The 13,468-nt window shown below is 36.5% G+C and overlaps 1 protein-coding gene across 2 annotated transcripts in view; it reads left to right on the top strand.

Moving 5' to 3' along the window:
• Nucleotides 1-13,468, top strand: part of RUNDC3B (RUN domain containing 3B) — a 199,866-nt gene that overhangs the window by 175,881 nt on the left and 10,517 nt on the right. For both annotated transcript variants that reach the window (XM_017851665.1, XM_017851655.1), the window contains one exon: nt 2,119-2,240. In XM_017851665.1, the coding sequence (XP_017707154.1) occupies nt 2,119-2,240 (122 nt within the window). The remainder of the gene's footprint in view (nt 1-2,118; nt 2,241-13,468) is intronic.

Genomic DNA, 13,468 nt, shown 5'->3' with positions numbered 1-13,468 from the left:
AAAAAAAAAAAAAAAAAAAGATTTTAATATGCAAATCAAGTGAAATTTTCTGTAATATGATTAAATAGTTTACATGATCTATCTCATTAAACAAGGCCATTCTTGAGAATAATTTCTTTTTTTCCTTTCTTTCTTTTTCTTTCTTGACGGAGTTTCACTCTTGTTGCCCAGACTGGAGTGCAGTGGTGCGATCTTGGCTCACCACAATCTCCACCTATTGGGTTCAAGCGATTCTCCTGCCTCAGCCTCCCAAGTAGCTGGGATTACAGGCATGTGCCACCACGCCCGGCTAATTTTGTATTTTTAGTAGAGATGGGGTTTCTCCATGTTGGTCAGGCTGGTCTTGAACTCCCAACCTCAGGTGATTGATCTTCCCACCTCGGCCTTCCAGTGGTGGGATTACAGGTGTGAGCCACTATGCCGGCCAGAGAAGGATTTCTAATAAAATAGGAAGCCAGATCTTTTCTTCCTATACTAGGGAGTGGATAGCATAGTATTTAAGAGAGAAAATTAGAGCCAGACTAACAGGTTTAAATCTAATCTCTTTGTGACCCAGTTTATTCTGCCATAAAGTGCAGATAGTAATAATTCTAGCTTCTTATGGTAGCTATGAGGATGAAATAAATTCATATATATGTAGACAAGTGCCTAACATATAGTAAGTGCTATATAAATATTAGATATCATTTTTAATGCACATTACGTAGCTCATATAAATGTTATCTGTTGTGATCGTCGTAAGTTTCCTGCAATAGTAGAATTTCCTGGTAGTTAAAAATTATTTTAACTAAGGACTTTAATACTATAAGCATTTAAAAGTCATCAAATTATAAAGTGAGAACACTGTTTTGTAAGCTGGTAAAGTTATTCTGTCACCTCATTCTTCATTTCTTAGAGGGAAAGACAAATATTTGCCTGTTGTATATATCTACTTATTATGAAATCTTATAAAATCTTAATAAAATTGATGGAGAATATGTACAAAAGCAATTAAAAATAACTTGTTTTGGTAAAACCTGTTGGGCTTTGCTTTTTTTTAAACGGTGAATCTAGTTTGTTATTCAGTTACTAAATTATTTCCCCCCTTCCTCCCCATTTTGAATGGAGTCGTGAATTAACATAAAATGGAGACTACATATAAACATTCAAATCACATTTAATATACATATTTTTGGAAACCTGTAACTAAGTCTACTTTTGTGTATATGACTAGAGATAACTGTGAAATAGATAATTTAAATTATATGTACATTCCTATAAAAATTATTGTAAAACATATTTCTAGGAAATTAGGTGGTGTTTGGCTACCTTAGGAAATAATAGATATTGAGGCTGAAAAACATATTCTTTCTCTAGACCACTTATATATAGAAATAATAATTCTGTCCTGTTATGTAAAGTGTAACACCAAAGCTGCATTTATCTTTTGGGTTGGTTTTATCCTGAAGAACCAAATATGAGGAAAGGTTAATAATAAGCTTTCATTAACTTTCCATTTATAACTGAATTTAACATCTAATATAATTAACTTATTAGCTTAATAGAAAATGGGCCTCAAAATAGCAACTAGATGAGGGGAATTTAATCATCTTGATGTATATTAATACAAACAGGTATTTTATTACCTAGCACTTTTTAAACTTCTTAATTACAGGAATTTGTAATAATAATTTGTTTTTGTTTATATAAACTGTATTAATGTCAAGGCACTGAAGAATTCTGAGGTGCTTAAGAGACACTAGGTCATTATTGTTATGCCAACTTTATATCTTCATTAAGAGTAATGTGAAGATTTTCTGTTCTTTGAAAATTGGTAATAACCAGAAGTTCCCATTTCTTAACCATCTATGTAATCAAAAATTGGTATGAAGATTATGTCTGACAAATTGTTTTTTCCTGTTTTCCAATGGATTAAACAGATATGCTTTGAAAGAGGGTAGAGGGAAAGTATGATGGAGGAGATCATACTGAAGCAAAAAATACGAAGCAAAATTTAGGAGAAATGACGGGGAGAATTTTAACCAGAAATTTAACGTATTGAAAACCATTAAAGAACCACTCAAGAAATTCTTTTTTTGTGAAAAGAAATTCAAGTAGTATTTCATCCTTGCTTTACAGGAAAAGTTACCAAAGTCTTGACCAGTTATCAGCAGAAGTTAGCCTTTCTCAGACTTCACTGGATCCAGGTCAGTCACAAGAAGGAGATGGAAAACAAGACACATTAAATGTAATGAGTGAAGGTAAGAAAACAAAGAACTATTTGAAAATTACTCTTTTCCTGCACCATCTATATTTTGGTTGCAGATGATTGCCAGAGAATGATAGTGACATCTCTGTGAATCATGCTGGAAATTAAGCAGCTATTATGATTAAAAATGGTCTGCCTTTGTGTCTTTCTGGTGTGTGTGTGTGTGTGTGTGTGTGGCCAACCTTCCCAAACACTTGTCTTTAATTGTTACCTTCATTTACTCACTTCCTGTACTCTTTTTTTACCCCGCCAATCTGGCTTTTATGTCACTTTTATTATAAAAGGACTCATCAAGGTAATCAGCTATAAACATATTGCAGAGAACTGCTAAAGTCAGTTCTGTCTTATTCCATTAAACTTGTCAGCAGCTTTTGACATAACTGACCACTTCCTCATTCTTGAATCACTCATGGTACTTGGTTTATTGAGTATTTTTAAAATCTTCAGGAACAAACATAAAAGTATTTTATTTTTTCCTATTACTACTTTCAGATGTGCAATATCAGCCTCTATTCCCTTTGGGTTGCATCTTCCCACATCATTTGGTCCAATTCCCTAACTTTTCAGGCTAGTTTGAATTATATGGTCCCACTTCAGTTTCTAAGACTCAACCTATTGGTTTTAAAACCAGTCATCTATTCGGTTCAAAGCTCTTTTCTTTCTCTCCTTCAGTATAGGTTAAGGCTGTTACTCCAGCACTTTGGATTGGATGAGTTCACTGGTATGATCTGGTTCTCAGTCTTTTATCTTTCTTTCTTTCCTCTCAGTTTACGACTTCAGGTATATATGAGAGATAGGGGAAGAAAGAGAATCCCCTACCTCAGGGGAACCTGCATTCCCTTAGGCCTCCAATTTTTACCCTGCCTTCTGTCTTGCAATAAGTATTGGCACTATAGCCATTATCCTAGATTCTATTCTTTGTCCTTACAATTACAGTCAATTTATAAACAAGTCCTGTCAGCTCCCATATAAAACATGCTATATACATTTACTCATTATCTTCTCCATTACTACAACCTTAGTCTCTGCCACTTGGAGCAAGCTGCTTGCCCCCTCACAGTCCATTCTCCACGTAGTAATCAGTGACCTTTAAAAACTTAAATCAGAAAATATTGTAAGTCTGCTTAAAACTCTCCAGTGGCTTTCAATGGCAATTAGAATAAAATCCAAACTGCTTTTCCTAGCCTCCTACTTGATCTTGTTCTTGCTAGCATCTGCCTCATTTCATACCATTCTTTTCCTTGGTCTGTGTACCACGGCAAACTGACCTAGGTATTTCTTAAGGCTGGTTCCTACCTTGACTGTCTTTGCACTTGCTTTTTCCACTGCCCCAAAGCTTCTTTCTTAAGGCCTTTGCGTGGTAGATTCTCTTCAAATGTCATCTTTCTAAAGAAGCTTTCACTGATTGCCATATCATAAATAGCCACCCCCATCCCCATCTCGTCCCCAGCCCATCCCAGGCATGCTGTATCATACTGCCATGCATTTTATTATGATTCTTATCTGTAAACCCCCTCTGAACTGTAAGGTTCATGAGGGTAAAAATCTTATCCATCATTTTCACCAGTGTATGACTGGAGGCTGACACATGATAGGCAACTTATTAAACATTTATTGATCAAGTAACCATATAATGACATAGGATGTGAGGAATAAAGTAGAAATTCATTTAACCAGCAGGCTCAGGCATGTAAATATTGTGTTAAACTGAATTTTTTGCTTTCTTTAAGTTGGTTGTTGAAATGTCCTCAAAGGGCCTTAATCTATTTTATCATTTTAGTACTTTTTAAATAAATCCAATAGTAATTTGGATTCACTGCCATAATCTATAATGTGTATATTTTAAAAGCTAATTCATACTATGAATGAATTTATTTATGATTCTTCATCTAAAAGACAATTATTTAGGCTTTTACTCTAATTTTTATTATAGGTATTTTGATATCAACAGGACAAGAGTAATAATGAACATTTTGACACTATAAAAACAACTGTATTGTCTTCAATAACTCAATGTTTAATAGCAGATTAAAAGTTACTTACAGTTTCCATAACCAATTATTTAATAAAACGAGTAAAAATTAACCAAAAATCTACCAACTGCCACCCAACAAGAAAGGGGGCTGCATGGTAAACATAATAGACTACAAAAAACTGGTGACCAGGAAGGAAACATGTTCTCATGATGAGTTAGTAAGAGTTCTAGAATTCTCAAATCTGATTTTAAAAATTTGGGGAATTTTGGATAGCTGAGGTAATGGCAGTGATGCAGGTTTGAATCAGCATATCCTATAAAAATATAATAAAAGAGAACAAATAAAACGACACAAAACCCAAGCTTTCAGCATAAATAGCAGACACTAAATAAACAAACTTCAAATTGCCTGGGAGTAGAAAATTAAATACCAAATACAAGCAGGCTCTCATGCTCTTGTAACAAGCTGTGAGCACAGCGGTTGAGGAAAAATTAAACTGCAAAAGAAGGAATTGGGATGTTTGTGGAAGGCCTAAGATTGATCAAAAATCACCTCTAGAAAGATAAAGTCAACCTTAATTTAAGTGTGAACATATGAAAACAGCATTCTGGTAAAGTACATGTGGGATGCAAAGAAGCAGTGTTAAGAAGGTAAATTTAAAGCCAGAAAAGCCATACAATAAAAACAAACAACAACAACATACTTTGGCATGCTTATAGAAGAATTTACTTGCAGCAGCATTTCTCTGGAGGGGGCACGAGCTGTGGGAGTCTGTCCCTTGCAGACCTCTGACCCAGCGACGGAGGAATAAAGTACACTGACACACAGATATTCTGCTCTGCCAGTCCAACTGAAGGTCCGAGCTGCTTACAGGCTGTCTGCTGAATCCTGTGAACAGTTGTGACTCGGCCCTGATCAGCTAGTCAGAGTTGTATTTATTCAGTAAGATTAATTAACAAAAGCTTGAGTCAACACCATTAGAGGGTAATTGACATTGTGGGCTTCCTGAGTAAAAGGCACTTAAGCACCCAGGGTACATCAAAAGTTAGTCTTAAGATCACATGAGTAAACAAGCTAGCTAGATAAACTACTCTGCCTTTATTACTATTTTAATTTGTTTAAAGGTAAAGGGATCACACCACCTTTAGCCAGATCTATTACCGAAGTTATGCAAACCTCTGGCCTTCCAAGATTTGTGTCTATTTCTATAACTCTCTAATATTTTTCCCATCAGCCTGATTGAACCTCAACAGGTACTCTTGAATTTAAAATTTCATAAACCATCCAAATCAAATAGCCCTTTCCATAGAAATCCTGAGGAGCAAACACACTGTCTATGCAAAACTAATTTTTTCTTTCTTTAAAATTGAGTATCTTTATTTTTTTTTTTATTTTTAAAAATTTTTTATTTCCATAGGTTATTGGGGAACAGGTGATGTTTGATTACATGAGTAAGTTCTTTAGTGGTGATTTGTGAGATTTTGGTGCACCCATCACCTGAGCAGTATACACTGCACCCAATTGTAGTCTTTTATCCCACACCCCTTTCCCACTCCTTTCCTCTGAGTCCCCAAAGTCCTTTGTGTCATTCTTATGCTTTTGCATCCTCATAGCTCAGCTGCCACTTATGAGTGAGAACATACAATGTTTGGTTTTCCATTCCTGAGTTACTTCAGTTAGAATAATAGTCTCTAATCTCATCCAGGTTGCTACAAATGCCATTAATTCATTCCTTTTTATGACTGAGTAGTATTCCATTATATATATATACCACAATTTCTGTATCCACTTGTTGACTGATGGGCATTTGGGTTGGTTCTACCTTGCAAAATTAATTTTTAAAAATCACATAAATTGAGAACAATAATTAAGCCAATGAACTTCACCGCCCAGGAAAACAATACTGAAGCAGGAAAAAAAAAATGTTATAAAACCATATAATTTTCGTATCCTATTAAAGTAACTTTTAAAATTGATACATAATGGATATACATATTTTGAGGGGTACATGTGATAATTTGATGCTTTCATAAAATCATATAATTGTATTAAATATCCTCCAACAAGCAATTAGTCATAAGACAGAAACATTTCAAATTGGAAATCAAAACCTAAGAACATCAGTGTCCAAGAAGAAATGATGTGTCATGTGAGGAACCCAGTGGGAGATGATTTCATTATTGGAGCGAGTCTTTCCCGTGTTGTTCTCATGATAGTGAATGAGTCTCACAAGATCTGATGGTTTTAAAAAGGGGAGTTTCCCTGCACAAGCTCTCTTCTCTTATCTGCCACCATGTGAGATGTGCCTTTCACCTTCCGCCATGATTGTTGGGCATCCTCAGCCACGTGGAACTGTGAGTCCATTAAACCTCTTTTTTTCGTAAATTGACCAGTCTTGGGTATGTCTTAGCAGTATGAAAGTGGACTAATATAGTAAATTGGTAACAGTAGAGTGGGGCACTGCAGAAAAGATACCCAAAAATGTGGAAGGGACTTTGGAACTGGGTAACAGGCAGAGGTTGGAACAGTTTGGAAAGCTCAGAAGATAGGAAAATGTGGAAAAGTTTGGAACTTCTTAGAGACTTGTTGAATGTCTTTGACCAAAATGCTGATAATGAGACGGACAATGAAATCCAGGCTGAAGTGGTCTCAGATGGAGATGAAGAACTTGTTGGGAACTAAAGCAAAGGTGACTGTTGTTATGTTTTAGCAAAGAGACTGGCGGCATTTTGCCCCTGCCATAGAGACTTCTGGAATTTTGAACTTGAAAGAGATGATTTACGGTATCTGGTGGAAGAAATTTCTAAGCAACAAAGCATTCAAGAGTGACTGGATGCTGTTAAAGGCATTCAGTTTATAAGGGAAGGAGAGCATAAAAGTTCAGAAAATTTGCAGCCTGACAATGTGGTAGAAAAGAAAATCCCATTTTCTGAGGAGAAATTCAAGCCAGCAGAGATTTGTATAAATAACAAGGAGCCGAATGCTAATACCCCAAGACAATGGGGGAAATATCTCCAGGTCATGTCAGAGGTCTTCATTGGCAGCTCTTCCCACCACAGGCCTGGAGGCCTCAGAGTAAAAAATGGTTTCATGGGCTGGGCCCAGGATCCTTGTGCTCTATGCAGACTAGGGACTTGATGCCCTGTGTCACAGTTGCTCCAGCTGTGGCTGAAAGAGGCCAACATAGAGCTTGGACTGTGGCTTCAGAGGGTGCAAGCCCCAAGCTTTGGCAGCTTCCATGTGGTGTTGAGCCTGCAAGTGCACAGAAGACAAGAATTGGAGTTTGGGAACCTTTGCCTAGAGTTCAGAAGGTGTAAAGAAATACCTGGATGCCCAGGCAGAAGTTTGCTGCCAGGGGTGGGACCCTCATGAAGAACTTCTGCTAGGGCAGTGCAGAAGGGAAATGTGGGATCAGAACCCCCACACAGAGTCCCTACTGGGGTACCACCTAATGGAGATGTGAGAAGAGGACCACTGTCCTCCAGATCCCAGAATTGTAGATCCACTGACATCTTGCATCATCCACCCAGAAAAGCCACAGACACTCAGCACCAGCCTGTGAAGACAGCCAGAAGCGAGGCTGTACTCTGGAAAACCACAGGAGTGGAGCTGCCCAAGACCATGGGAACCCATCCCTTGCATCAGCATGACCTGGATGTGAGACATGGAGTCAAAGGAGATCATTTTGGAACTTTAAGATTTGTCTGTCCTGCTGGATTTCAGACTTGCTTGGGGTGTGCAGCCCCTTTGTTTTGGCCAATTTCTCCCATTTGGAACAGCTGTATTTACCTACTCCCTGTACCCTCATTGTATCTAGGAAGTAACTCACTTGCTTTTGATTTTACAGGCTCATAGGTAGAAGGAACTTGCCTTGTCTCAGATGACATTGGACTCTGGACTTTTGAATTAATGCTGAAATGAGTTAAGACTTTGGGGGACTGTTGGGAAGGCATGATTAGTTTTGAAATGTTAGGCATGAAACTTGGGAAAGGCCGGGGGCAGAATGATATGGTTTGGCTGTCCCCATTGAAATCTCATCTTGAATCGTAACTCTCACAATTCCCACATGTTATGGGAGGAACCTGGTGGGAGGTGATTGAATTATGGGGGCAGGACTTTACGGTACTTTTCTCATGATAGTGAATGAGTCTCACCAAATCTGATGGTTTTAAAAAGGGGAGTTTCCCTCATAAGCTCTCTTCTCTTGTCTGCTGCCATGTGAAATGTGCCTTTCACCTTCCACCATGATCGTGAGGCTTCCCCAGTCACATGGAAGTGTGAATCCATTAAACCTTTTTCTTTTGTAAATTTCCAAGTATCAGGTATGCCTTAGCAGCAGCGTGAAAATGGACTAATACAAGGTATCTAAAGAAGAATGGATTTGAAATAAAACTTAATCTAAAACATTGAAGAAAAATGGGAAAACCCACCAAGAGAATGAAAGTGAGATAAAGAAAGAAGAAAAATGAGTTATGAAGTGGTTGAATTGGAAGACAAGAATATCAAATTTACATGTTTATAGAGTTACTGGAGAAGATAAAATAGTGGAACAGAACTAATACCAAAATTTATCATTCAAGAAAAACGTTTGGAAGTAAATGAAGACATAATATACAAATTGAAAAATCTAACCAAGTACTAAAGAAAATGTACCTGAAGTAATCACCTACAAGACAAATTCTACTAAAATTATTACATAGTAACAATCATGAAAACATACTGATGACTTCCAGGCTAAAAGATGAAACAAACTAGAAAGGGAGAAAAGAATATGAGGTTGGCATTAGATTTGCCTACTTGTATAAAGGTAACAACTAGGACCAAAATACAAACCTTCCTAAATACATAAATTTTTTAAAAAAAGAGCAAATTTGTCATCTAGAAAGAGAAACAGCAAATTTAACAAAGAAAAATAATTTGTCACAGCAGAAAGACTATCAAAAGAAATTAATGAAATGGCAACAACATATACCAAGGAAACAGTAAATATAACTATATATATAAAATTACAACAAAATCATGATTTATTCTGAATGGTTAAATATAAAGGAATAGACAAGTGTGTAATAGGCAAATAAAAATGCAAAGAAGGGGCCAGGCATGGTGGCTCATGCCTGTAATCCCAGCACTTTTGGAGACTGAGGTGGGCAGATCACTTGAGGTCAGGAGTTCGAGACCAGCCTGACCAACATGGTGAAACCCTGTCTGTATTAAAAATACAGAATTAGCCAGGTGCGGTGGTGGGCCCCTGTAATCCCTTCCACTGGGGAGGCTGAGGCAGGTGAATTGCTTGAACCTGGGAGGCTGCGATTGCAGTCCAGCCTGGGTGGTAGAGTGAGACTCTGTCTCAACAACAAAAAAACAAACAAAACCAAAAAACACAAAGAAAGCAGGGTGGCAACCCTTATATCAGATGGGTAGATTTTAAACCAAAATGCATTAAGCATTACAAGGAAAGATAAGTTTAAATGCTAAAAACACAATTAAGATATAATAGGATTATACAACAAACAATGACATCCCCCTTTATATAAGGAGACATAGAAATCCAGTGACAGTTGGAGACTTATACTATTCTCAGTATAAGACAAATAGACAAAAAAAGAATATAATACACCTAAACAACATAATCACTAGGGTATATCTTATGCTCTATGGAACTTTATAACCTGAAAATAGGTAATATACCTTCTTCTTAAGTACAGATAGAACAGTCCCAAAAATGCTCAGAAGTTAGCTCATAAAGAAAACATAAGCTTGGTGCAGTGACGCATGCCTGTAATCCCAGCTACCTAGGAGGACTGATTGAGCCCAGGAGTTAGGTGCAGGGCTTGGGTGAAACAAAGTGTTCTCCCTTGGCCAGGGTTGCTCAGTGGAAAGGTGAGTCACAGAGGGAGGCTCACTGCCCCTCTGTCCTACTGGGGCTTCACTCACTTTTATCGGCAGGGGGCTGTTTGACTGCATTCTCTCCAGGACCTAGGGTGTCTTTCATGATTCTGGTGGATTCCTGTTTTCCATACTGAATTAAAGCCCCCAGAGTTGCTCTTTATGCACTGTCTTGCTATTTCCAAGTGGCTGAGGCATGCTAAAAGCCTCTAATCCACCATCTTAGAACAAAAAAAGAAACTGAAATAAAGAATTTCTAAAAAAACAATGACAATGAAAAGTCTGCACATCAGATATTATGTATTCACTTCAAGCAATGAGCTGAGGAAATTTATAACTTTTATTTATGTTTATCAATAAAAATGTAAGAAGATAAATGAATTCCCCACTTCAAAAGCAAGAAAAAAAGAAAACAGAGTAACCAAACACACAAGGAAATAATAAAGATAAAATTGCCACTAAATGTAAAATGAATAGAAAATAGATCTAAATAAATCTGTTTTAATTAACAAATTAGACACACAGCTAATTTAATCACAAAATGGAGAAAGAACAAATAAGAACTGAAATGGGGAAATGATCACTGAAAAAGAAGTAATTTAAAACTCATGAAGAGACTACTTTGCAAACTTCTCTGCAAATAAATATGAAAACTTAGATGAAACAGTTCCCTACATAAATGTACTTTACCAAAATTGGACACACTAGAGGTAGAAATCTTAGGCAGGCCAATTTCCAGAAAAGAAATAAAGAAAATTATTAAAGAACTACTCCACAGAAAAGCACCAGGCTCACTTGGTTTCTCAGTGGACTTCTATGTAATTGTCAAAAACCAATATTCATAGTGTCTCATAAATTATTATTCCATAGCATAAAAAATGAAGAAAAATTGTATAATTCTTTTAGGAAATAGATATAACCTGATAAATACAGCATGAAAAAGAAAAATTATAGACCAACATCACTTATGGATATTAATTTAAAAGTACTAAATAATATGATAGTGAAGATAATTTAGCAACTGATAAAAAATGACACCCCACAACAAAGTGAATTTATTCCAGGAATATGATGTTCCATAATGTGACTCAATAAGTGGAAATCCATTAATGTAATATACCATATTAATAGAGCTGAGATAGAACAGGCTACTTCCACAGATGCCAAAAAAACCTTCGGCAGAATCCAACACTTACGTGATAAAGACATTCAAGAACCAAGAATTGAAGAATGCTTTCTTTCCATGAATATATGTGTCTGTGTGTCTATCTTTTTCCTAAAGCTAGCATCTTACTTAATGGGGAAACATTTACATCAGGAACAAAGTAAAGATACCCATTGTTTCCACCACTTTTTAATATTATACTACAGGTATTAGCTAACGCATGTAGGGAAGAAATTTCACGACATGAGAATTGGATTTTTGCAGATGGTTTCATGAGCCTGGAAAAGTATTTTAGAAGTAATACACTAATTTAAACAATAAAAGTAGTCCTGAAAAGTAGCAGGACATAAAATTATCACCCAGAAATCAGTAGCCTTCACATAACCAGTGAGATAATCCAGTGGTAGGAGAAAAGACAACTTGAAGTAGCAACACAGAACATGAAATATTGAGACTCAGCACATTTCTTGTCAAATTTATTCCTGTATGAGGAAAACTGTAAAACCTTCTTGAGACTCAAAAGTAAACAAGCAAATTGCAAGAAATACGTTGTGAGTTCTCTCTAATTTAAAATTAACACAATCCTACATATGCATTTACTTTCTAATTCTGCAATCATTTATCTAGGAATTTACCCTGAAGATAATCAAGGCAAAAATATGTATGCACAAGGTTATTATGCTATGGTTAGTATTCCTTCATATACTGCACTTTTCCCTGAATACATATCACATTTTAAGGAATTTCTCTAGCTACCTCCTTTTTAAAATTTAACTTTCTACTTTGAGATAATTACATTCTCATGTAAGTGGAACAGATAGTACAGAGAATGGTACTGGATGTATCCTTAACCCAATTTACCCCAGTATCACAGCCATGATCTTGAAATTAACCCAACCACTCATTTCATTCAGATTTACATGTACACAGTGAGTGTGGTTAGTTCTGTGCTGTTTCAGCACACATGTAGTTTTGTGTACAAACCACCAAATCAAGACAGAATAGTACCACAAGGATCTCTTGTGCAGCCCTTTTGTAACCACATCCATAAACTCTCCAGCCCTATCCTATCTCTGTGCCATCCCTAATCTATGCAAACTCTTAATTTGTTCTTCATTACTATAATTTTGTCATTTCAAGAGTGCTATATAAATCATATAGTATATATAACTACTATATATGTATGTATTTTAGACATGTAGTATATACACTGTTGGGATTGGCTTTTTCCACTGAGCATACTTCTGTTGAGATCTATCCAAGTTGTATCAATACTTCATTCCTTTTAAAATATAATCCACTTATATAACATAATATTCACCATTTTAAAGTGTACAGTTCAGTGGTGATTAGAACATTCACAGTTTGTACAGTCATCACTCCCCACCCAAAAGAAGGCCTGTACCTATTAGTACTCAGTTCCAATTTACCCTTCCCTATCTCCTGGCAACTGCTAATCTACTTTCTGTCTCTTTGGATTTGTCTGTTCTGGACATTTTATATACGGGAACCATACACTATTATGAATAATGCTATGAAGATTCATGTACAAGTTTTTATATGAATATATGTATATTTCTCTTGGGTATACACCTAGGAATGAAATTGGCTGGATCATATGTTTGACCATTTGAGGAACTGCCAACCTGTTTCCCAAAGTGGCTGCGCCAGTTTACAGTCCCATCAGCAATGTATGAGGCTTTCAATTTCTCTGCATCCTTACCAACACTTGTTACTGTCTTTTTATTATAGCCATCCTAATGGGTATGAAGTAATATCTGATTGTGGTTTTGATTTGCATTTCCCTAATGAATAATGATGTTGAGAGTCTTTTTTTTTCTTTTATTTATTTATTTTTTTAATTATTATTATACTTTAAGTTCGAGGGTACATGTGCATAACGTGCAGGTTTGTTACATACGTATACTTGTGCCATGTTGCTGTGCTGTACCCATCAACTCGTCAGCATCCATCAACTCATCATTTACATCAGGTATAACTCCCAATGCAATCCCTCCCCCCACCCCCTCCCCATGATAGGCCCCGGTGTGTGATGTTCCCCTTCCCGAGTCCAAGTGATCTCATTGTTCAGTTCCCACCTATGAGTGAGAACATGCGGTGTTTGGTTTTCTGTTCTTGTGATAGTTTGCTAAGAATGATGGTTTCCAGCTGCATCCATGTCCCTACAAAGGA

This window comes from Rhinopithecus bieti, unplaced genomic scaffold (assembly GCF_001698545.2).
Source record: "Rhinopithecus bieti isolate Rb0 unplaced genomic scaffold, ASM169854v2 scaffold_1558, whole genome shotgun sequence".
Lineage (NCBI taxonomy): Eukaryota > Metazoa > Chordata > Mammalia > Primates > Cercopithecidae > Rhinopithecus > Rhinopithecus bieti.
This window is presented reverse-complemented; position numbering and strand designations above follow the sequence as displayed.